At 34.6% G+C, this 26,088-nt stretch overlaps 3 protein-coding genes across 5 annotated transcripts; 2 read left to right on the forward strand and 1 right to left on the reverse strand.

Moving 5' to 3' along the window:
- Positions 1-745: 745 nt before the first annotated feature.
- LOC124540131 (coiled-coil domain-containing protein 102A) lies at positions 746-5,061 on the reverse strand. Of its 2 annotated transcripts, none has more exons than XM_047117569.1 (2): positions 4,910-5,061; positions 746-2,724 (listed from the first exon to the last, which is right to left on the reverse strand). In XM_047117569.1, the coding sequence occupies exon 2, from the start codon at positions 2,711-2,713 to the stop codon at positions 1,565-1,567; it is 1,149 nt and encodes a 382-aa protein (XP_046973525.1). In that variant the 5' UTR covers positions 2,714-2,724; positions 4,910-5,061; the 3' UTR covers positions 746-1,564. The 2 variants fall into 2 exon arrangements, with proteins under 2 accessions (XP_046973525.1, XP_046973526.1); XM_047117570.1 differs by lacking the exon at positions 4,910-5,061 and adding an exon at positions 3,229-3,357.
- A 1,275-nt stretch (positions 5,062-6,336) lies between these two features.
- LOC124540284 (protein piccolo) lies at positions 6,337-21,417 on the forward strand. 2 transcript variants are annotated; one of them, XM_047117759.1, is made up of 10 exons: positions 6,337-6,496; positions 7,028-7,093; positions 10,633-10,807; positions 11,600-11,795; positions 12,250-12,501; positions 12,632-12,891; positions 13,249-13,638; positions 13,724-15,839; positions 16,529-18,157; positions 18,307-21,417. In XM_047117759.1, exons 3-10 carry the CDS (start codon positions 10,634-10,636, stop codon positions 18,372-18,374), a joined length of 5,085 nt encoding a protein of 1,694 aa, XP_046973715.1. In that variant the 5' UTR covers positions 6,337-6,496; positions 7,028-7,093; position 10,633; the 3' UTR covers positions 18,375-21,417. The 2 variants fall into 2 exon arrangements, with proteins under 2 accessions (XP_046973715.1, XP_046973714.1); XM_047117758.1 differs by having other exon boundaries at positions 6,337-7,093.
- A 2,949-nt stretch (positions 21,418-24,366) lies between these two features.
- On the forward strand, positions 24,367-26,088 carry LOC124540054 (cytochrome c oxidase subunit 6C). The gene is made up of 3 exons (XM_047117459.1): positions 24,367-24,521; positions 25,291-25,460; positions 25,950-26,088. Exons 2-3 carry the CDS (start codon positions 25,291-25,293, stop codon positions 26,011-26,013), a joined length of 234 nt encoding a protein of 77 aa, XP_046973415.1. The 5' UTR covers positions 24,367-24,521; the 3' UTR covers positions 26,014-26,088.

Raw genomic sequence — 26,088 nt, forward strand, 5'->3', positions numbered from 1 at the left:
GCTTCCTCTTTCTCTACAAGTCACAATTCTACATCTAGGGTTGGCTGCAGACGAAGGAAGTCCTCTACTATCAACAACATATAAATTAGCTTGTTTTTAAGCTGGTAACAACGGAATCATTGTTGTCTCCAATATGAAACCCAAATATAACAATTTAAATGGTCAATTTTAGCTTAACCATGTGTTTTCACTAAATATTCATCTCTGTAAAGAGGAATGTATTCTTTTTCCTGTCATTTTATACAAGAACTTTTTAGTTAAATAGGCTGTTTAATTTTCGACTCATGTCTTCTTAAAGCATAATAAAAATCGACATTAAACCTTTCCATTCATGACCATACAAAATAACAAAACATTTGAAAAGGGTATAATAAATGTCTTTGCAGAGTTACATAAGTTTTTGTATTGTATGAAATATCATATGGTTTATATCTATATGACCAATATAAATGCTGTTCTACATCTATAGCTAATTATTTAAACTAAACTATCACAACTTTTAACAACCTCTAACAAATTCATATCATATATTTATATATATTATTAGGGCATTGTAAGCTTATATTGAAAGTACATTTATCCTGTCACTATCTGATTTAACGTGATTTATTTGTAAGTAATATTAATTGCATTCAATAAACGAATCATTCAGATCGAATTATTATATTCGACATTTTAAATTTGAATACCGAGAAAAAATAAGAAAGTGGAAATAATCGTATTTCCACTTTCCTACCCGGAAAATAACAACAATTTTCCTTTTAACCCATATTAAGGACTGATAAGCAGTATATTTATAATACATCACTACTTCTATGCTCATTAATTTAATTTCCTATGTTCTGATGAAAAATTCCTACGTTCAAAACACGATATTTCACAGATCCATAGATTATTCGAGATCATAAGTCATTAATTCTTTACAATTTGTTTTCAAGGTCAAAGTTGGATGGTGTTTTCTCTTCCTGTGATTGGCTATAGCCGTTATTCATGAGTTATTCAGTATTGATAACCCATAGAAATAAGCTTACAATCCCCAAATAATGTGTATTTGTTCTGAAACTTTGATTATTACCGGCTACGAATTACAATTCTACCTATTTTTTTAAAAGATATACAAAAATTACTTTTAGGCCATTTTGATGGATTCATTGAGTCAGAATTTTCATGCAACAAATTTTTAAAACCACACTTTGTTCAAAATACAAATGCATAACGCGATATAAGTTTTTTAAATGCTTTAAAATTGTCGGAATGTCAGTGGCGAACTTTATTATAAATAAAATAAAAAAACCGCTATCTTTAAATTCGAGTTTTTCATGATTTCCTTTCATGTTATCGTTACAATTTAAATTTGTACTGGGTGATATTTAGCCAGGCACTAATGACTATTCACATTTCACACTTATTACAATATTTAGATATTAATTTGGTTTCTAATTCGAACTTTTTATTAGATTTAACTTCTTTTTTTTAAATATATATATTATATATGACAGCTTCAAATTCTCCGAGAACATTTGAGTATATTTATCCAATCGACTAATTCACTATATGGTAAGTTTTAAACATTTTCCCTTCTTTCAACTATTGCTAATTCGTCGTCTTCGCCTGAAGTATTCGTTTTTGTATCGTAATGCGCTAAATTCGCTTCAGACGATCCGTTGCTAGATTCATGGGATCGCGGACTGACGCTGGTTTTCCTTACATAGAGGACGTTCGAGTCTAATCTACTATTGTTGTGATCAGTGAATGGTATCCCATAGGCGCTTCCATCAGATATTCTATTTAATTTGTGTATTTGCTCTCTTAATTCGCAGACTTGGCTGTACAATTTCTTATTCTCCCGCAATATAGCTATGCTTTCGGTTTCTAAGAGTTCTCTTTTACTCCACTGTATATTGTTTTCTGACTTGAGTCTCTCTACTTCCATTTTGTACTCTGCAACTTTCTCTTCTAAAACTTGCTTAGCGGCTATTTCGTCTTGCAATTCGTTTTGCAACTTCTCGACCTCACTATGACTAGAATCCGAACCCAATGTCCGGTCGTTGTGTGTTAGTTCCATTTTAGTGTTATGTAACTCGGCGGTTAGGTTTTCGATTTTCGCCAGGAGGAATGCTTTCTGGTCTTTCTCACATTGCAAACTCTTGGTCGTCTCGTCCAATCGCAGTCTCATTTCGCTCAACTTATTCGCGAGGGCATTATCGACGTTTGAAAACTTGTGGGAATCTAATGATGCTCTCTGTCGCATAGGCGGTTCATTTGGGGATACGTAGCCGACATTTTTTCTTCTGAGTTCTACACCGTCCTCGGAATTGAAGTCGCCGGCCACTATCCTACTCTCGCCTATGGTCAGAAGTTTTTCATTGTCTCGTTTGAGTTCTATCAACTGTTGTTCGAGATCATTTTTTTCAGTTCGCAGTGCTGCTAACTCTTTGGACATGACGTCAATTTTGTTTTTGAACTGTTTGGCTTCATCCCTGGCTTTGTTGCGTTCGTTACGTACCTTACTCCATTTCTCCCGCCAGTTGGATGTGCAGTCTGACCACCAGCGCATTGTCTTCTCCATCTGCGTGGCGCGCGCTCGTGCCTCGTCCAGCTCTCGCTGGTACAGGGCTTCCTTCGCCTCCCAATCGGTGTTCGTGTATCGCATCGAACTCCCATCGTGGTCTCGACTACGCCGATGACTCCCTCCATGTGAACTTTGCGCCATCTTCAATTTATCTATAAAACATAAATATTATTAAATTGTAACATATATAATTGTAAAAGTAATATATATAATTTAAGGGAACAAAGATAGCCCAGTGGTTAAATCGTGGATGATTACGTGTTTAAACCCACGCAATCACCAATGAATATTCATTCGCTTAATTTGTCTTTATAATTCATCACGTACTCAGCGATGAAGAAAAAAAGTGAGGGAACTTGGATGTGTCTAATTTTATAGAAATTCTGCCACATGTGTATTTAACCAAATGCATTGGATCATTGTGGTGGAATATGAATATCCAAACCAACAAGCAGTGGGAGATAATTTGTAACATCCTACAATTGTAATAAAATCAGAACATTATCATTTTCCAGCACAATGAGTTATTGTCCACAACCTGATCCCTGTGCTCAAGTATGTCCTCCCCCGCCTCCACCGCCGCCTTGCCTGGTAAAGCCAATCATGCGAGGCTTACATTGGTCACAAACTAAAAGAGTGCTCGCTCAAGCTCTTACATTATCAGTTTTTGCTGGCAGCTGTGTTTACTTCTTTTTGGGTGTGCCGAGGAGGGCCAAATATAAGGAATATTATGCGTAAGTTGTTTTATTATGTTAAAAAAATTATTTTCATATACTTTATTAATTTGGAGGTCTTCATTAGCTGGCAAATAAGTCAATTTATTAATTCACCATTGAATCTTTACATATACTCTTGTTTAATAGTAACAGACCATAAATATAGAGTTAAACAGTTGAGCATGGTTTTGTAGTTTATTCTATATTGTCTATTAGTTAGATGCAAAAACCTTCATCTCAAATCACTCTATCTATTAAAAAAACCGCAACAAAATCCATTGCATAGTTTTTAACTGTAAATTGTGTAATATAGAAAGCATAAGTAGATGCATGCAAGCTCAGTTTCTTTGGGCATCTCCATTTCAGCCTTATTAATTATTATATAATAGTACATTTCTCTCTCACACTTCAAATGGTGCAGAGAGTTGTATAATCACACAAAAGTAAAATTCACTTTGCTTTTAATTTTCTTAAATGTATTATATTTCTGTTTTACATGCACAATACACATATTTGATCAAGGTAGCTTTTAATACTGGTAATGGAGAATGGCTAGCAATTTTTACACACTATTTGAAAACCCATTAAATTGATAATATAAAGCACTCAATACAACATAAGAAAACATGTTATAAGTAAAAGTTGTTAAATTACAAGTAATAAATACTTTTATTTAAGAATTAAACTAAATTGAATCAATAATAATTTTTCCTTTTGAATGTGAGTGTGACTCAATTTTAACTTTAAAATATTCACTTTATTACAACCAGTCCAACCAATATGTTCCAAAACCCTCTCCTTAACGGGAGACGCCTTAGCTCAGCAGTGGGAAATTTACAGGCTGTTACTGTTACAACTGTATTACAACCAGTCTACGTTATTTTTTATTTTCTATCAGTAATACAGGAAAACTTTTTAAATATTTTTTTTAAAACAACAAGACATATTATTGACATAGGCAGTTACAATCACTTTTGAACACTGTTTCACACTACATTTAAGCTATCACTGTGTATATTAGGCTTTATCTACCAACTCATATCAAAATGAATCATAGTGTATTCTACACTTCACTAAACAGTGTTAAATTAAATACATATAGAAAAGACATATGAAACATATAAATCAATTTTTTTTTTTATTTTAATATTTTCATATCAAAAATAAGACATTTAACTTTTTTGACAAATGTTAATAAAAGTACAAGGAGTAGGGGTGCATTATTAATTGTGGCAAAAAGGACATTATTTTATTTCTGGTAAGAAATAAAACTTATCACGTTTCTTGGAAAGGCTAAAGGTCTCACGCTCCTGTCGCCCTTCTATTAGTTATGTAAATAATATAGGTTTGTTGGGATATGGAAATGTTATTAATTTATAACGCTACGATTAACTAAACATTCAAATTGTTTAGAAAAATATTTTAGCTAAACAAACTTTAAGATAGTAAATGATTTCTTAAATCCTTTTTAACGAAAAATATGTTTATATATAAACTTCACGTTAGTTATATTTTTTATAGGTAACCGAAATATAATTGATGTTTAAACAAAGGAAATATAACGAAACATTTGTTTACATAAATGTAGCTATGCCACTTAGTATATACAATTTTCACTTACCTGTAACTTTTAATACATTGTAGTAGTTATTTTCTTTACGTTTTGTAGACGCTTTATTTCACAATTTCAGTTAAAATAGTTAAATTTTACTTAAACGACTGAACCATTGTGGAATTTATCCAATTCTTCAATAAAACTGATAGTGAATAATGATAGATCATAGATGCTACTTGATCTCTATTCTCTAATATTTCATCTTTATAAAATCGAATAGGAAACATATCGATTTATTATATTATTATACAACAAAAAAATGAACGACATGTTATTGTTTTACTGATACATATATTTTTCAATATATTATAAAAAATATTACTAGTATTTTTGAAATAAAATGTATTTATAGTTTCTATCTTCGTATAAATGTACTTTTTCAGAAGTTCGTACATATGTTTAGGTCTGTCGTATAATCGATTGTTAAGATATTATTTATCTGTATACCATGCCATTTTTCTACAGATATCCTAATTATTATAGATTAAATAATGCTATTTAATCACATTTTTAAAAATTACTATTATATTTTACTTATAATTATGTAATAAGAAAACTAAAATAAATTGTCTTAAAAATCTGTCCATTATAAGGCTAACTATTTAAATATGTATGAAACTTAAAAGCATAAGAGAAAGTACTTATTAAATTTATCTAAAACTATGTTTAACTTTTCAGGAGGGGTGAATTTGAAGACTGGGCCGATGAAATGGCTCGAAAAGGCTTATTTCAATCAGTACCAGTTGAATCTCTAAGAGATAATACACACATGGATAAACGTTGATAACTACATTTATCTCGTCCAATACATTTTTCTTTACGAATGCATTGTTAATATAATATTAGCAATAAATTAATTAAAATTAAAAATATGACTAAAATCTGAAGTGGTTCTTTATTATGTATTTGCTTTTTTAGAAATATATGTAAAAACACATTGTATCAAAATCCTTTTTATTATTATCGAAACACTGTTGCAAGTTTCATCGACAATTATTTACAATTACAATTTTATTTTTAGTGTAGGTTATTTATTCACAGCGATTTTTATGTACAGTTCTTAAAAATTTAATTAACTTCATATCAACAGGAAGTGATTCGTGTCCTCACGTTTCATGGCGGCAGCCAATTGAAATCGTCTGTATTATTATAAAAACATAGAGATTACTTTCTGCACCAATCACAGAAGGACTGCAGTGGAGCATGAAAGTTTAAATATACAACTTTGTAAAGGCGTCCACTTCTAAATTTCGATTTAAGAATTATAAAATATTTACATAATCTTCGTATTCAATTTGATGATATTTAATGACTTATTCGAATTTATTAATGTATGAGAACCATAGAATGATGTTGGAAAATTAAAATTAACTTTAATTTTTTTTCACTCCTTGTAAAAGCTACGTCACGTATGTTTGTCTACTCAGAGTCAATGCGCATGTCAAGTTGAAAATTGCAAATGGCGTCCGTTGTTATTGTTCGTACCGAATAACTATTTGTAAAATATATACTATTCTTTTAGCGATTTTTCTAATGGACTATTATATTGATGCGATGCTTTAACTTCCCATGATTCGGCGCGACACGTTTTATGTACGTTTTAATGTGTTTTGAGTGTTTTTTTCATATTCTATGTGTGTCATGCAAATGGGGTAAGCTGGAATTATCGGATGTCGCTTAGGTTGTTTTGGATAGTTTCAATAAGAAAATGGAGTGAAGTTCTGTGACCTACAGTGTGAAAATGAAACCTCCGTAAAGTAAATTAATTACCGCGTTAAGTTTAGATCGAAGCAAGAGACGGGAACGGCTGTAATTTACTAATGTTCCATGCCGTGACTGCACTCCCCGTACATTTCAAAATGGCTGCTGCTCTTCACGATATATGAGCTTTGCGTCACTGAAATATAAATCTGTGGTTTTGATTCGTGAAGAAATTCGAGTGTTACATGTCGAGTGATTCCATGTGAAAACTCGAAATTATTCAAAGGACAGTGCCCCGGGAGAACCTGGGGCGGGACAATAGTGGCATATCATATGTTTTGGCTGTAGTGGACACTGAGTGACCATAGGACCGATATTGCCTTGCGTCCGAGCCGGATTGTAATGTTGCGCTTGATTTTACAGGATGATTTGGAACACAAGACAATAGAACTTGTGTGTTATTGAGCGGAATGTGACATTGTATGATAGGTGAGTACATTTTTTTTTCGTTTATTTACATTACGTGGGGTGTTCGACCGTATGATGTTGCGAACAAAATGGACACATTGAAGGGTGACAGCAGGTCGGTCAGAGGCGGCGGACGTGCCCCGTGCAGTGGTCGAAACAATCGTTCAACTTTACTGTCGGCTCGCGTTGAAAATACTGAAATACGTAATAAAAAAAGTTGTGTAACAGCGATGTTTTGCCGACCTTGTTGTTCGAATGGTAATAATTCCATGCCTGACGCACTTCATAGGGTTAATTAAAACATTTCACACATTTGCAACCCCAAACATGATATAATTACAAATTTTGTACCCCTATATAACATATAACTTATCTTATTAGTATGTGTGCTGTTTGTCAATATAGACATTAAAATGTTAGGTTATAGTAAATAGGCTTGAATTTTTGTGTGAGGTTGACTTCCTAATTGTTCAAAGTTTCTATTTCTTTATTATATTTAACTGCAGTATATTAGTGTGTATTTGTTATCATTTATGTCATGTTTAAAAGACAGATTATAAATAATATCATTATTAATAGGTTTGATTAAAAAAAAGTTAGTGAAACTTTACAATGATAATTATATTTTATCCAATTTATAATTGAGGTTTAATACATTGAACATTATATAATATAAATGTAAATGAAGTTAATTTTTATTTAAAAATAACAGATTTTGATAATACAACATATATATCATAACTAAATGAATTAATTAGGCAATATTGAACTTATTAATACAATCTTATTTCATAAGCAAGTTTTATTACTTAATTATATAAATTTGCAATCAAACAAAATGTTATAATAACATTTAAAATTATAACAATTTGATTACTTTCAAATATTTATTTTATTAAAAATCATTCCATATTTTTATTATATCTATGATAATTAATTATTGAATAAACAATATTACAAAGTTTAGTTTGTTAGGAAACTGTGTTTATTTGATAAATATATAATAAGAAAAAATGGAAAAAAAATCTTATAACCAAGAGGTTATTCTCTGGATATTGGTTATACATATATATATTTGATTATTAAAGAAAAATATTTCAAAATCAATTGCACAGAATCACCAACCATATCTCAAAAAGTTTTTATGAAACTTGGTTCAATTTTTTTTTTGTGTTAGTTTTTAAAATGGAGTATGTTCATATATATTTATATTTAATCACGAATGAAATATATGAATTGATAACATAATATGATTACACATGATTACAATTACAAACTTTACTGGTATGATATATATTTTTAATTTTTAAGGAAACATACTATGAGATGGCACAAATATTATAATATACATCAGTACATTCAAATACTATTATTATAATTTTAATTTATAATTCACATTTTTTTTATTAATAGTCTTAAATAGATTTTAGTATTAGAATATTTGTAAATTATCCTTATTTGTTAAATTAAAAATATATATATCTCATTGTTATCAGAATCGTTACAATAATTAGAAATAATTGGTATTGTTATTATTATCAATATTATAACAAGATGATAAATCTTACATCATTTGTATATTGTATGATCTTCTATCAATTTATATCATACTAGCTTTTGCCCACAACTATGCTTGTTATAGGGGTTAGTCTTTTTCACATAATCACCTTTGCGGATTAAGCCCGCTTAATACAAAATTTGATCAAATGTGGTTTGGCTATGAAGGCGTAACAGACAGACAATTTGCATTTTTAATATTAGTAGAGTTTTATTATCAATTGTGTATCCATAAACTTTTATGCCCTTACCCATATATGTCATTTTTTGTCTTCTCCATTACTTGCAAAATTAAATTCTAATACATTATATATGTGTACTTATAGTTAAAAATATATATATTTATGAATTTATACTTAATTTAAATTAACAAAAATACTGGCAAAATATGTTAGCAGGATTTCCAATACTATTTAAATTCAAATTCATTCTTTTGTCGTTATGGTAATAAATTTTTGATTGTATCATATTTTCTATTTGCTGTTTAAAATATGTACAATGCAACTTGTCATATAGGCTGGTACAAAACCACTTTGCATTTTGCTTTCAACAATGAAATTATTTAAATATATAATCAAATGATTTAACTTGCATGTTTTAATGAAAAATATATGGTCAATAAGTTAATCATGTAACAATACTATTTTTTTTTTTAATCAAACAGACCCCTTAATGTCTGAAGTGTATCATTTAATTTTGGAAATTTATAGAAAAAGCTTTAGCTACTTATAAAACAGTGGTTCCTCAATGTAAGCTTTTTCATCATCTTGTTTTGCCACTCGTAGCAAATAATTTAAAAATGATCAATAGAATTAACCCCAAGTTTCTACATAATATAAGATATGAAAATTAAATATAAATTAATTTTAATAATGCAAGTGTATTTTATGGAGCTTAAGAATAAATTATTCCTAATTACTAATAGCAGTTCATACAAGATCATATACATGACAAGGTTTTGTTTATTTATTAATAATATTATAAAAAAACAGTTTTTTGTTTAAGGTAATGTTAAGTAAATAAAATAATTAATATGTAACTTTCTTTTCAAAACAATAAATGTTTTTGTCCAGCTGTAATATATTGGGTGTTTTATATGACTGAGAAATATTGTCCAATTCTAAAATTAGCAAGTACAATGTTTCTATGAGAACTAAAATACTGCTTATTATGTAAATTAGCAACACACACATGTTTGGATACAATTATATGTTTTTATAAATGGAATATTTTTTAGTTAAAAAAAACATGGTTTTATATTTTAGTGTCTTTGGCAACTATTATGAAAAAAAAAATTGGATAACTATGGTAATAGTTTATACTAACTTTATTTACATATAGTAACTTTATTTACATAAATGTGATAGTGAATTTTGTTTTTTTGATGTTCCCTTTTTCAATTGATTTTTTCATTTCAGAAAAAATTAAATAATTCATAATTTGCATTTAGTGAATTTCAATTGTATTTACTACTTCGTAAATCGGAACTCACATTATATATATATTTTTTTCATATTTCTGCTTATAGTGTATATATATGAAATAAATATATAATTATTATGACATATAGATAGAGGATTTTAAGACTTAACTTGTACAAACTGTACATAATATCTACTCTTAGATCAAAATATGTATTTAGAATCAAAAGTAAAGCATGGTATCAATAATATTATTTTTAAAATTACTGAATATATAAATAAAAATATTTGTTATAAATAAGTTAATTTGTCTTTATAATTCATCTCGTACTCAGCGGTGAAGGAAAACATCGTGAGGAAACCTGCATGTGACAAATTTCATAGAAATTCTGCCACATGTGTATTCCACCAACCTGCATTGGAACAGCGTGGTGGAATATGTTCCAAACCCTCTCCTTAATGGAAGAGGAGGCCTTATCTCAGCAGTGGGAAATGTACAGGCTGTTACTTTACTTTTTTTTACTTTAAGTTAATTTTAGTGATGGTATTGTAGTTGTAACATTGGCTTTATTTTTGTTGTAGTATGGCAGCGGATAGCGATGGGCTAGGCTCGGCGGGCGGTGGCTCGTGCGGCGTGGTGGTGACATGTGAGGGTGACCTTCGTGATCCGAGGTTTCCCGCGCGACTCCGCCGCCTCTTGCGCGAGCTACGCGCCTTACTCGCCGAGCCGCATCCGCACACGCTCAAAGTTAACAAGGTAAAGTATATGCGGCTAGCCACTGAAATATTATAGACCACAGATTAACACGTTCTCTGCGGAGCGAGGTCTAATGCACCTCGTATGTGTTTCCCTTGCGATGCTAAGAAAAACATAGATTTCTCTGTCGAACGGAGGCTGTAACATATATTTGATATATTGTAGGAAAGGGATAAGTATATTTATATGTGATGTCTGTTGAAAACAGAATGTCATAGTTAACCTACATTAATATGAGGTCTAAAAAATTCGATCGCATCACATAAACACATCACGCAGAGTTTTAGTTTCTTAAACATTACGGGGTCTGATAAGCCCTGCGCCGGTATGAGGATAGTTTTCATACGAGGTCTTAAAAGCCTCGTACAACAGAAATGAAATGAAGATAATGTCGCAGCTAACGTGTTAAACATTATACTTCCTTAAAAAATACATTATTACATTTGTTCCTTCCTTCCTATGTTGTATTCAGTTATTTATAAAATTGGTATTTAAATTATTTAATAATTACAATAGTGTAAAAATAGTATTGTGTGAGGTAAAATATTAAAATTGAAGTCGGCTAATTATATTTTTCTTTTTCCTTCCATAGTAAAGAGCTAAGCATACTAATGTTGAAAAGAAGTTGTTTGTTTTTTTTGTTTGATGTTTATAATGTATTGGATTTAAAGAATATTACCGGTGGTAGCTTCACTTAATTGTAAAATGACGATTCAAAAGTGCTTATAAAAGCCTACTTGAATAAAGTTTATTTTGATTTTTTGATTGTTTAATATGATATGTGTATTTTAGGTGGAGCCTTGGAACTCTGTGCGTGTGACACTGTCGGTGCCGCGTGCGGCGGCGGCGCGATTGCGGGCGCTGGCCGCCGCGGGGGCGCCTCAGCTGCGTGCGCTCGGCATCCTATCGGTGCAGCTGGACGGTGACGCGGCCGTGTCGCTGCGGCTCCAGCATGGTGCCGAGCTACGCATCAATACTGACGCTGATGGTATGTACCAAGGCCTTAATAGTGTTGCCAATTTAAAAATTGTCTATTAAATATTTAATGAGATGGCCCAGTGGTTAGAACGCGTGCATCTTAACCGATGATCGCGGGTTCAAAACCAGGCAAGCACCGCTATATATATGTGCTTAATTGTGTTTATAATTCATATCGTGCTCGGCGGTGAAGGAAAACATCGTTAGGAAACCTGCATGTGTCTAATTTCATCGAAATTCTGTCACATGTGCATTCCACCAACCCGCATTGGAACAGCGTTGTGGAATATGTTCCAATCTCTCTCCTTAATGGAAGAGGAGGCCTTATCTCAGCAGTGGGAAATTTACAGGCTGTTACTTTACTTTACTTTTACTTTTTACGCGTTATATCCGTTGCGTTTAATTATTATTGAAAAATGTTTCCAGAATATATGTATAAATAAAAATTAAATATTTATTTTCAGAAGCGAGCACATCACGATCACAATCGAATGAGCTGCTGGCCGGCTTGGGCGGTATCGGTCGACTGATAGCCGACGAGGGCGCATCCACCAGCTCGGAACCCCCTCAGAATAACTTTAAATCGCCGAATACGGTGTGTCCAATGGATGGCAAAATACCGCAGAACATTCCCACCCCAACCACGGACCGCTGCGAGTTCCCCTTTGGCAGTATGACTCAAGCGAGGGTTATACATCGGAAGGAGAATACTTTAGGTTAGCTATTAATACTAGTATTTATTCTATATTACTCCCTTAAAATATAAAGCATATTACAATGCCTTTGGTAGTTATGTTGATAAGTAAAAGGTAATATTTTTTTACAATTTTAATATATTACTTGCAGGGATAGGTGGCTGCGCCAATACGCTCAGACCTGGTACGGCGGAGCAATTCGCGCGGCCGTCAACGTCTTTTACTGCTCCCCCGCCGCCCTACCCCGCGCCCCCGGCGACCCCGACGACGCCGACACCATCGTCGGCCCCTACTGTGGCCATGTCGTCGCCCCTGCTAGTGAATCTACTGCAGAACGACGCGCCAGCGCCTCAGCCGAGGCCGAAACCAGTGCCTCATCCTGCGAAACTTGATCGGCTGGAAGACTCTCAGGTTTGATTTAATTTTTAAATTAATTTTGGAGATAGCAAGTGGTTTTAGATGTTTTTTTTTTAATCTTCTATTTACAATCATATTATTTTTATTGTTTTATTTAATTAAACTCAAACTCAAATTCGTTTATTCAATATAGAAGCATTACACTTACTTATTGATTGTCAAATAAACACTACCACCGGTTCGGAAAAAGGAACACCCTGACCTGAGAAGAACCGGCGAAAGAAACTCAGCGGGTCTTTTTTTTTTTGTTATTTTTTTTTTTTTTTGTCAAATTAATAAGATACATAGCAGTATACGATTAGAAATAGAAATTAGTCTAAAGTAGGATTAAAACTTTATTTATATCCACAGGTGGAACTAGCAGTCGGTCGGGCGCCTTTCGAATACCGTGGAGGCCGAGCGACTACTCCCCGGCCGACGGTACCAAGTCCGGCGCCCCCCGCTCCCCGGCCCGCTCCCAGACCGGCGGCATTCATTCGTCGAGCCTTTCCCCCCCGCCCCCCACCGTCGCCGACACCATATCGCGCACCAGTGCCCAATGCAACAGTCGTAGGGCGGGCAAGGTTTCCTTCACCTTCCTATAGTACAGAAACCTTCCCAGCTCCACCTCCGCCGCCCTATAGGCAACAGGCCGTGCCCAGACCGAGGCAGCTGCAGCCGAGGGTAACGCCAGAAGACCTTCAAGCGTTGCTACCACCTCCTACTACTTCGATGGACCAGAAAACTCAGTCTAGTTTTCAGGTGCCCCATTTTTCACGATATACATAATCTATGATAAAGTATATTCATTAAGAACATTTTATAAACAATGATACTTTAATTTCAGGAATTCCAGAGGTATCAACAACAGTACAACGCAAGGCAACGTGCCGCCTCTCGTGCAGCCTCACAGCCGGACTGGAACGAGCCCTATCGGGACACGTTGGGCTTATCGATCCCTGATCTCCCAGACAACTGTGACCTTGATCAGCTGTTACCGACCCTGGGCGGGGACCTCAATCTCGACGATACAACCTTGTCGGCCATATCGGATCTCGATGCCAACACCAAACTAGATCTACTCTACGACACTCCACAGGAATCGATGCCTAACACCACGGAGTCGACTCCAGACTCACTCCTTCAAGAAATCACTGGTGTTCAATACCCCGGTCCGACTTTGAATGGGCCTTATAATCCTGAGATGGCTCCAACCACGAGTCAAACAAACGTGAATAGTGATGTGCCTTCTAAATCCGCGGAATCGTTCGAAGCGAATTCCGAGACGGCGTTTATGCCGCCGCCACCCGTGCCTCCGCAGTCGACTTCCAAATTCCATTTAAATTCCCCAAACCATACGATAGTTAATACGCAAAATACGCCTTTTAAGTCGCCTCCTCCTAATGCTGCGTACTCGGCGTCGCCAAGCAGTATGAATTCCGACAGAATGACAGACAGGAGCACAAATCAGTCGTCGTCGATGCCGCCGCCAATGAGACTTCCGATTAGAGCTATGACATCAGTGTCTACAGCTACAGTTGGCTCTCAGGCGACGGCCCAGGAAATTGAGGAGCAAAGTAAGCAGTACCTGATCAAAACTCTTATGAGAGATGACGATACTCCACCCCCTAAAGAGCAAGAAAAGAAAGCCGAAGAAGTAACAGTTGCACAGTGTAAGGTTAAAGAAAACCCAACTGAAACGGCGCCAGAAATATTCGGCATTGCAAAAGTTTTAGACGACGATAGTAAAAGGGACGATGATCTCAAAACTAAAAACAAGATCATTAAGAAAGAAAAAGATGAAAAATTGCTGGCACAGAAGGGAGGCAAGCCAAGAACGGGCGGCGCGAAAGAGAAGCCTGCTACATTAAAAGACAAGATTGTAAGGGATGGAAAGTCTACCAAAGTTGCCTTACCGCGGCCTCATGTCGCAAAGCCTGCTACTCCTACGACTGAAGCACCGAAATCGCCTTCTGGAGAAAAGGAGTCAATAAAATTAAGGTTAAAGCTTGATAAGAACGAACCTATAGTTCAGCCTGTTTATAAGGCTGATGTTAGTTTTGTCAACCAACAATTGAAAGGTGAAAAACCCATAGAAGGTGAGCTTAGGGTACCGCCTTTACATATCAGCCTTAGGGGTCGAAATTCAGCAGTAATAAAGAACTCCAAAAAGGAAAAGAAAAAGTTTGGCCCAGGGGACCTTCATTCGAAGAAGATTAAAATAAGAAAATCTCTGGAATCGGATGAAAAGTCACACAGGCGAGACGGCGACGAGTCGTTAGCTTCGAAGTCGGGAGAAAGCACTGAAAACTCAAAGACTGATGAGTATTTACATGTTAAAAACATTAAATTGAACAATCACTATGAGGGGGAGGCTATCAAGACCGAGATCGCAGGTGACCACAATGTCGTGTACAGAATGAAGACATTGTCAAAGAATGCTCACATAGTGACAAAGTCATGCGATTACAAGGTCTTCAACAACAAGGGACAGTCATTAGATAGTTTGAAAATGAAAAAGAAGTCCAAAATGCTGAGTGAAAGTGGGAAATCGACGGAGAAGGAAAGAGACAAAGAGTGGAGGAATGACCTGCTAGATAAAGAGGGGAAATATGCCCAAAATGAGGGCTACAGAGAGACACCAAACAATCACGATGTGAAAAAGAAGTTACCGACGTCAAAAGTTGAGAAGGATGGTGCAAAATGTGATAACTTAAAGTCCAGTGAGGTGAAGGCAGTGTTGGACACTGAATACAGTGAAGTGAAATCTGGTGCTAGTGATTTGGACAACAGGTTATTAAAGTGTCATAAGAATATTGAACGGACGCTCAGTGTTGACGAGGAGAAGTTTGATTGTGACGAGAATAAGTTGAAAAGGACACTCACTGATAGTGCGATAACATCACCCAATGGACTGATCTCTTCAGAGAAGAAGAGGAAAACCAGCCATAGTTCCTGTCCAGGTATGTATCTTAATTTGCAGGCATAGATGTAAAACTGTACATAGAAACGAGCATATTTTTGTCATGGGTAATTGTGTAAAAATGTTATATTACGAGTAATTATTTATCGATTCGAAATTCAGAGCTTGTATTAGGAAAATTTTGTAAATAATAAGGCAATGAAAGTACAAATTTAGTAAAATTATGTATATAAAATAAAATAATAAGTTCCATGTGGACCAAACACATTTTACCATTTGCAACATTTGCTTTTCTATGTATGTTATTATCAGTTAAAATAAATGTAATAAATAGGGAATATATAAAACATTAGAAATATATAGATATTATTATTTTAACATTGTAAATTATTCATTTATATTGAGATATAATAAATTTATTTGACTCAAACACTAGTAATCATTTTATTTTGAATCATTCATACTTAGTTAGCTTGGTTCTTAACTGACTTAAGTGCCATTATACTGTCGTCATAATATAGCATTTGAAGAGTTATGTGCTTAAAGATTACTGTCCAACAAATTAATTCTAATAATTTAAATCTTAACTTCAAATTTTAAGTTTGCTTTTGCTTAACATGTTTGTCATTCATTAAAACTTTACCATGAAAACATGAATTTAGCAATTAAAACAAAAATTAACATTAAACTTCGTTTTAATTATTTAAAAAGACATTGTTTGCGTTCCAGATCCCCCTGGTTCGACAAACATAGGCACAATAGGCGGCAGTCGCGTCGACTCGCCGCCACCCGCCGCTAGTCAGCGCTCGGGAGCTCTCTCCCCGCGCCGCAAAGAGAGGCCCAAGGATAAGACTTACTGCAAACTTGTGGCCGAGAGGACGGCTCGCCCGGACGCCGACAAGTTCGGCAATAGTAGGTCGCCCAATTCACAAGCCCAGGGCGAAGACTCTGGGATCGAGTCTATGGATGCACTCTCAGAGAAATCTCCGAATCAAGCCAGTCAATCTCCTCCCGGTCCTCAAAGAAAGGAACGTCTAGACATGCCTAGATCGACCAGCCCGACGTCAGTGCAAAGGATAATAGGTGTAATAGATCCGCCGCCAGCGTCGGACGAGCTTCTAGAGAGGTTGTCGCTAGCGACGGGGCAGCCGCATTACGATCCCGTACCGCCCGATATAGACGATATGGGCGATATCGAGGCGGAACTGGCGAAAATGCACGCAGACCATATAAACGGAGACGACGCGCCAAGGAGGCCGCCCGAGGAAACGACACAAACCAAAGAAGTGAAAAGAGAAGCTACTCCTATTCTCAGGGACGAAGACAAGTCTACGCAGAGCATGAATAGAGCAGAGTGTAAGAATGAATTGAAAACAGAGGTGACCACGAACGATGCCGAAACAAAGATCGACTCTAATATTGCTCAAAAGGATGACTCACGCAAAGAAGAAACGATTGTATCGCCGAAAAAAGAGAAAGGCATGGACGACTTTGACCACTTACCGAGCAGGGTCTCCCCGCCTCTATACACGTATTCAAACCAGGAAAAAGTTTGTGCGAACGATTCTTTGGATTCGGAAGAAAACAAGTGTGTCGTTTCAGAAAATGGCGAAACAAAAGACAACGGGACAGAAATGAAGGAAAAGCAAGAACCGAAGATCGAAAGGTTACCGCTTAAGGCTGATTTTCCAGATAAGAGCTTATTAGAACAATTACTAATAGAAATACCTACACCCGATTATGTCGGAAAGAGGCCGGAGTCGCCGTCTCCTTCGACTTTGGAGAGAGTCGCTCGAAGTAGTGTCCGGACGAGGTCGAGTAGTAAAATGAACAGTCCTGCAGACGGACCCAAAACGCCACGGTTAAGTCCAGGAATTAGCAAACTCGAGCGGTCCGATTCGCCCGCTTTGCAACCTAGAAATTGTCTTAGAAGTGGATCAGTAGATAAGACGAGTCCGCGGACGGTAAATGCAATGGTAGCAGCGGCCAAGCCGGTGCCTGGTGGTAAACGAAAAAGACGGGAGTCGGAGAGCTCGTGTGCTTCGACTATCAGCTGCGAGGAGGGCATCTCTCCGGGCCGGCCCAAGAAAAAACCGAGACGAATCGACCAGAAAATGGTGAATCCCGTTGTGGCGATCGATGGCAAAGTTAAGAAAGAGTCTGATAGTGATAGCGATGAACCATTAATATGTAAGGTTCGGGGGAAGGGAGTGAAAGCAGTAAAGCCTGGGGTGAAAGTACCAAAAGGAGCGGAAGGTGTCGGGACTAGACGGTCAGTGCGGCACGGGCCGGCGCCCGCCCCGGCTACTCCTGCGCCGCCTAATAGCACACCCGTGAGACGAAAAACGAGGAGTGCGGGTAAGTAGCATCATTTATATGAAGACTTTAAAATATTCTTAATACATATATTTTTAATTAACACACGTAGTGGTATAAGAAATAAATGAAATATAAATTGAACTCTAGGCAATACAAACAGTATAAGCATGTGCAACGTGTCGTTTCAGTGGGCGAAGGAGGCACCCCGAGCGCGGGCGCGGTGCGGCGGCGGCGCGCGTCCCGCGACGGCAAGTGACGGCGGCGACGCGCGGGCTGTGCCGCGCCCTCGCCCCCCCTCGCCCTGCCGCTGCCGCTGCCTCTGCCGCTGCTCTACCCGCTCGAATGACCCCCTCGCCTCGCCCTGCACCTACACATCTGCCCTCGAGCCGCCTCCGTCGACCTCGCCAGCCGACCGTGCGGGAACGTGCCGTCGAATGTTCTCGAACAGTTCAGATGTCGTATGCAAACAGGGACGGAAGTAACGTCCGTTAGCGCTGAACCTATCCGGACCGTGGGATTAGTGAATATAAGTGATAACGTAATACTATTGGAGGACGTGACGCGCCCTCGGCGCCTGCGAGCTGAAAGCGCGCCACGAGTGACGAGTGCGGTCAGTTATCAGGAAAAGTGCTTTTATCGTGTGCAAAAGTTTTGTGGAATTTTTAAATTTTATGAATCTCAAGAGTTTGTAAAATAAAAATGAATATTGTGCAATAAAAATGAGAAAGTTAATCCTTTGAGGAATATTAACAGAGTTAAATATGTGTGCTTTTTATACTATATAATTGACGCGGGTGGGTACGATAGTTCGTGAGAAGCGTTCGTTCCTGATGCACCGACAGTCAACCCGACCGGGCGCGAGACGTTTTAAGGACTGTTTATTAAACTAGTGAACAAATCATGTTACCATTCACTATAAAGCACTCGACGTTTTGTTGGTAATTGTAAGTTTATTTCTTCTATCGAGTATTTTTAAGAGCGTCTTTTTACCATAAGGCTGGACTCAGTATAGGAGTCGAAAGCCAAAAGTGGAGCCTTAGTTTAGTGTATAGAGATGTATCGTTGTACAAAAGAGCACTCGTCTAATAGGCACATTGTTATAGGATAAATACCGAGAGATATAAAAAAAAAAAGTAAATGCATAAAGTTTTAAAAGATATTTTCATACGTTTTTGCACGTAACTCTTAGCGTCATCGGTGATCTGCGTCGGAGTTTTAAAACATTTTGGCGGGAAATAGCCTAACGAGCTTTAGGCCATTTTGTCGTGCATTTCATTCGTGGACATGAAAATAATATATACTTTAACATATACGGCTATTTCCCGCGTAAAACACGCCGCTATTACGATTAACGTTAGCGTTTTTATATGTAAGTGAATTCACGACCAATAATTGTAACTTAAATGTGACAAGATACTTGAATTATTTCTTAGTGAACTGATAATAATCGTGACTGAGTGTTTCAACAGTTTGTCTGTTTGGGCTTCCAGTATACTAAACTATTTTTATTTTAATGCCCCGTATATATATGTATGTGTATATTTTTCTTTTAATTTTGACCATCCAGTCTACCACGAACCCTGTCGCCTACACTTCACAGATAACAAAAATGTCGCAAACCAGTGATCCTTAGAAATTATAGACTAGCTTTTTCTTTGCACTGTATATAATGTTTCGATATTTTAAAAAAATTAGTTGCCTAAGTAGGTATTAGTATTTATTATCACAATTTTAATTATTCACTTAGTGATGAGTTAGTCGTCCTCAAATGTCAATCGAAGACAGTTTTTTTTTTTTTTCGTTAATCTGCACATACTTTGTTCACGTTTATTTATCAATTAATTTACATATTAAAATGAATTTGTATGTATTTTAATATTGTTTGGCCGAGTTTATTTCGAATACTTTTACTAGTGATATATATTAACAGAGAGAATTTTATAAATTTTCTTTGCGGTTCCTATGTCTGCGATGATATGATTCAAAGCAATAATTCGTGGATGTGACTTTCCGTTAACTTTTATAGATGATCTATAGATCCTTTGATAGAAAGATAGATCGACTGCCTTAACATTTTTAGTCTTTTAGATATTGTCCCGTGTAATCATCGGTGTTTCAATTGATTTCTCCTCGAAAACATGTTTTTGATCCTTCGTTTGACAATGTTCAATGTTTCTTAGATCGGACGGTGATAGAACTACAATACAAAATGTTAGATTGTACGTATTATTTATAGTATATTGAGAATATTTTATAGCTAAATATAAAGAACAATGCCTGATAAATTGTGCCCTAAAACGTGTGCCGTGGTTGGAGGTGTGTGACTATTACTTATGTTAGTGCAAGAGTGCGCGGCGAGCCTCTGTATGGGAACCATGAGTTTTTCTGTACCGCGTGACGCGAAAATGTTTTCGTTTTTTTTTTTAAATTATTAGTTAAAAGGATCGGTTTCAGTCCGATGTATAGTCTCTTGTAAATTTCTGTGTATAGATGGGAAAATTAATATATGTTACGAATAAAGTAATTGTTTTTTTCATCTTTTTTTTTTTTAAATCGGAGTTGTCGAATATGCCGCGTTGTATATAGTGGGTCGCGCTGCTGTAACGGGCTCCTGTAGGATTATGCCTTGTACTGTAATATAAAGTATGACTCGCAAGCTTGTACCATATAATTATAGTGAATGGACTCCTCAAAAAACTAGTTATGTATATTGGGTGTATAGTTATCCTTTAGTTTTTGTTTTTTTTTTTTTCGACTAATGATAGTAATTTATGCTGATAAAAATATCTATATTATACATTTATATATCTATAAAAAAGAGAAATACAAATAGTTTAAACACTATAAATATAGGCTAGGGGTTACACCACACATGAGATAGCATATAGTTTTGGTATGTAAACATTTAATAAACTTGTAAATAAACCGCAGAAATAGTGAATAAATAAAGAATTGATACAATAAAATTTAACTTTATGTTATTGTAATATTTTTTCTAGTACGTGTTGTTAGATGCCGCGCACGTGCTTGTGCGCATGCGCGCGGCGAGTTAGGTCAATGATAGCGCCTGTACATTTTTTTGTTGCTGGCAATTAATGAAGTTGCAACTATCCTTTTTTAATTGTGCATTATTTTTTCTGTAAGTTGCTTTCTCTGTCGTTCTTCATTATTTTTAAATCATATAATTATATTCATAAAGTACGATGAGTCATGGTGAATTATTATCATATTATTATGAATGAAAAGAAATAAGGAATATTATTGTTCTGCTATTATTAAATTTGTAAAGTTAGTTTATTAATAAATGAATAAAAAAAATATTTGTTGTTTCTTTTTGTCTTTTTTGTTCACAAAACCCGTTACAATCTGATGAATCTTCGGTGTTGGGATCGAACTTAAGGGACAATCTTATGGAGTAAAATGAATGAAATTTTATTTAAAATTGTTTCAATATATAAATTAAAAGCAAGTGCAATACTTACTAAATAATTTCTCAATTTAGCTATGGAGTTAATTTTAACATCGATTTTATGATTTATCTTCATTTTTATTTCTTATTTATGTTACTGCTTGTAAGTCTTGAAGAAATTGCTTGATGGTTTCAACCCGCAATTATTATTAGTTTTAATATTATTTTTTCATTGAGTGACTTTCAATTCGGCCATTTTTATCATGTCCCATTCACAATCCGAATCCTAATAAATTGTATAAATTTATTTTTCTTAGTGGAAAACTCTACGCTTCAGAAGAAAACAAATGAAGAATTTTTTTTAATAAAGCGATGATTTATTTAATGCTAAATATAGTTTTTTAAATTGCAGGAATTAGATAGCGTTAAACTGGACGCTGGGGGTTTATTTCCAGGCGTCACAGAGTATTATTAATATTAATTTGTATTAAAAATATGTGGTAAAGAAAGAATGCGTGATAAAATGTTGGTGTGAGACGTACTTGGTACGTTATAAGCATTACTTAGTATTGTTATAATTGTTTCTAGTTTTTTTTTTTTTTTTAAGTAAGACTACTAAGATTATCTAACATCTGCATTTAGGTCTTTGAGTAAGACCATCTGAGTCGTACCAACAATTCCGCCGGCTGTTCGAACGTCAAAAATAAATTATTTGATTTTCTTTGTGACGCGACGAATTTTTAAGAAATTATAAGCGATGCCATCTCTGAGCTCATGGCGGGCTTGGCATTTGCAGTGAGTGTAAAGGATTACACATTTAACGGTGCCTCTTGGTACAGGACACAGGTTGAGTATTTGCCTGTTATGCTAAATCCAAAAAATTACATAAGTATTCTTTGTTAATGAATAGCAGACCTTATTTGGCCGAGGATTAAGACGACAAAATATATCCACAAGACTCCAACAGAACAACAGAATAAGCTTTTAATCTTTTAGTAGAAGGCCTTCTCAAAGATAGAAAAGGAATCGGTTTATCTGTATGAAATGGAAGGAATATCTGCGCAGCAACCTATCTTATGAGAAATACTTCGAATAAATAAAAAAAATGTGTATCTGGTCAATGTATTATATTTCACGTCATGCTTTCAGATTTCTTATTCTTGCACTTTTATGTATTTCTTATTACGTAACTTAATTAACAACTCTAAAAAAAAAATTACATTAATATTTTTCGTTATGTAATATTGAATGAGTTCATATCAAATCAAAATAAACTTTATTCAGTTAGGCACTTTTAGATCGTCATTTTACAATTAAGTGAAACTACCACCGGTTCGGAAAGTAGATTCTACCGAGAAGAACCGGCAAGTAACTTAGAAGTTACTCTTTTTCAACATTTAAAAAAACAGTCATGTTAATTACAATTATGTAAAAAATGTTAAAAACTTCCCGAAGAGAGTCTTGAGTTCTGAAATTGTAAATAGCTTAGCGGGATCTTTTTAACGTGAAAGAGTACCTTCTACATCGTAGACAAACTTCAAAATAATGTACGGCATACGGCAACCTATAGCCTAAACGGGCAGTATGGGCAGTTGGCAGGTAAACCTTGCTAATCGCGTGCGTTGCGAAGCTGATGTTTACAAGGAGTGCAAGGGATTGCAAATAATAATTCTACTGAAGCTTTGAATCTAAACAAACACTTAACAAACTGAAAAAGCGATTCGCAAATAATAATTAGCGAATCGCTTTTCTAGTGACTGTGAGAGAGATATAGAGTAATTAAATGAAAAATGAAAATAACGGGCAAATAACATACTTACTATGCATAATATTTCCTTCGTTTTTGACTAATATTTGTTCTGAGAATGGTCGTCGAGTCAGGAAGTTTCTAATAATTTTGTTTCCGATTTAAAACGCTCATATATTTGCTCATAACATTTTTAGGCCCAGATCGTAATCTAGAGTGCAGGATATACGAAAAATCTAGACACCGCGAGGGTGACCATTACCGGTGTTGTGTTACGCTTTGAAAAATATGTATGATACACATGATATACTTGAGGCAGGTTACTTAAAAATCTTGTTTGGCTAGATCTTCAGAACACTGTTTGCAATCGGACGCTTGTTTTGCTTAAAACGGAGCTGGATAGGTGCGCGCTGTAAGAAAATGTAATAATTTCTCACATAGTCAATGCGATAAGCTTTGGGACTCAACTTTGAGATGCTACGTGCCTTGAGCCTGTATTTAATGTTGTTCATTACTCTTTACTAAAGAGATAATCGTTATGAAAATAAAATAAGGTGTAAATCAAACAATGCAGTCGAAAGAGATCTTGAGGTTTCTAATTTCTAGTATCTTTTTTCATTTCAATTGATCATTTAGGATCTACAAAGATTTAAAGTTGATTCGAAATACTTTAAATTTTAGACAGTTGAAGATATAAAAAAAAATATTATTATTATTTCATAGACGACGAGAATGATTTAATTATTAGTTAAACTCAAATCTACAAATGTACCCATACGATTAAGATCAGATATATTTCGCATTAGACATTTAATTACAAGATGATACAATATAATCATGATTCTATTACAGTGGTGTAATTATACTGATGTAAACTTTTTTTTTCTGTAAAATTATTTTTACGCCAATAAGTCGTATGTATGTCAATTTGCGATGTTTAAAATTAATGTGTATCAAATTTATAAGATTTTTACTCAAATCATAATTGATTTCGATATGATTAATCATATTTTGCAATTGTTTTATATTATTTTGTATCTGTGTCATTATTGATTAAAATGTACATGACCAAATCTCATAACACCAAACGCTGATTGGTCGTAACTATTACTCGTCTATAACAACCAATAACGTACGTTTCCTTTCGTATCCCAGTAGTGTCAAATTGACAACGAAAACGTACTTATCGTACTACTTGCTGTGATTTTCAGCACATTCAATTTTCTTGTTTAAATTCAACTACAAAAGTAAGTATTAAATTATATTATTTCCGTTTTTTATCATTACTTAAGTTCACAGAATTGTTATTTAAACTTTTCGTAGCCTTAAAATTTAAACTCAAAGTTTTGCTAGTGTTATGTAAGAACGTCAATAATCTTACTGTGTAATAGTGTTTATTTTTTTTTAATATCTGCTACCTTAAATAAGATAGAAGTTAAATTTGCCCCACGTATATATTGCATGATATTTCACGTATTTTTTATGTATCAGTTACAAGTCCATAAAATATTCTCTAATCTGATAAGTATATATAACCTTAAAAACTGTTACGAAAAGCTTTTTATAATGAATTCAATTATATAGCCGTACTCGAAAATACTATTGTATTCTAATCAATCAATATTACTTATATCATGCAACACAAATCAATATAAAATGTTTTACAGTGAAACGAAATATTTACCTTACTTATTTTGCTAATTAATCTTTTACTTTGGAATTTCTTATTTAAACATTGTTTTAGCTGAAAGGTTAGACTTCCATATTTACCTCATTTTTTTATCATCTTTAGGACAACCAACATTAGATATAATATCACATACAAAAAAAAAATTACATTTCAAAATTATCTAAGCAAAAGTTCTAACTACGTTCAGGTAGTCTCACCATGCATTAGTGCATTACACAATGTAATTATTGAAAAGTAATAGCATATAAAACATTTCTTGATTATGAAGGTTTAGAATGGAAAAAACATTTTTTTCCTAACATTTTTTTTCTCTGTAATGTTTATAGATGTCTGACGGCGCCGTGTCGACCATCGCAAAGCCTCAGATGCGAGGACTCCTCCACAATGTAATCAAGCGTAACTTGATTGTTGCAATTGCATTATCCGCAGCTTGTGGCTTCTCATACAAATTGTTAGTCGGCAATGTTCGCAAGAGGCAATACGCTGAATTCTACAGGTAATAATTACAAAGTACTTCTCTAAAAAAAATCATTTCATAGATATTTAATTTAGTCGTAATGATGATTACAGTAATGAATCAATACAATATAATTTATAAATTTTGCCTCATTGTGAGAGTTTATAAATGTACATATATTTAAAAAAAACTGGAATAAATGTTCAAGCATAGACAATTATCGGTAATCTATGTACTTGGGCTCTCATACAAATTATTCATTGGTTCACATTCCGTCTCATATGTAGTGAGAGAACATTGATCTACTTTATTTAGATTCATACAAACTGGTCACATAACTTTATTATAAAAGATAATTTAGTTATTTAGATCAGTGTAGTATTGCTACTGTATTATTGATAATAGTCCAGCCATAATTTTGCATTGACCTGTCAAATTGTTTTCCATTAACAAATCACTTACTTTTATATTTAGTCTTTTCTTATGTAAAATAAAAAAATATTTATATTTCATTATTTTTCTTCACAGAACCTACGACGCTGAGAAGGAATTCGAAGAAATGCGCAAAAAGGGACTTTTCCAATCCTGCTAAATTAGTCTGTGGTTATGTAGTTGTATTAATTTGCTGTGTATAATGTAATTTAAAAAATAAAATAATCAAGAAAGA

Source organism: Vanessa cardui, chromosome 24, assembly GCF_905220365.1.
Source record: "Vanessa cardui chromosome 24, ilVanCard2.1, whole genome shotgun sequence".
NCBI classification, from domain to species: Eukaryota; Metazoa; Arthropoda; class Insecta; order Lepidoptera; family Nymphalidae; genus Vanessa; species Vanessa cardui.

Bases quoted from the DNA above. Each gene is read 5' to 3' on its own strand.
- LOC124540284 (XM_047117758.1), top strand. From the start codon at position 10,634: ATGGCAGCGGATAGCGATGGGCTAGGCTCGGCGGGCGGTGGCTCGTGC. The intron at 12,892-13,248 runs GTTTGATTTAAT...TTATATCCACAG, and splicing joins ATCGGCTGGAAGACTCTCAG to GTGGAACTAGCAGTCGGTCG. The intron at 18,158-18,306 runs GTAAGTAGCATC...GTGTCGTTTCAG, and splicing joins ACGAAAAACGAGGAGTGCGG to TGGGCGAAGGAGGCACCCCG.
- LOC124540054 (XM_047117459.1), top strand. From the start codon at position 25,291: ATGTCTGACGGCGCCGTGTCGACCATCGCAAAGCCTCAGATGCGAGGA. The intron at 25,461-25,949 runs GTAATAATTACA...TTTTCTTCACAG, and splicing joins CAATACGCTGAATTCTACAG to AACCTACGACGCTGAGAAGG.
- LOC124540131 (XM_047117569.1), bottom strand. From the start codon at position 2,713: ATGGCGCAAAGTTCACATGGAGGGAGTCATCGGCGTAGTCGAGACCAC.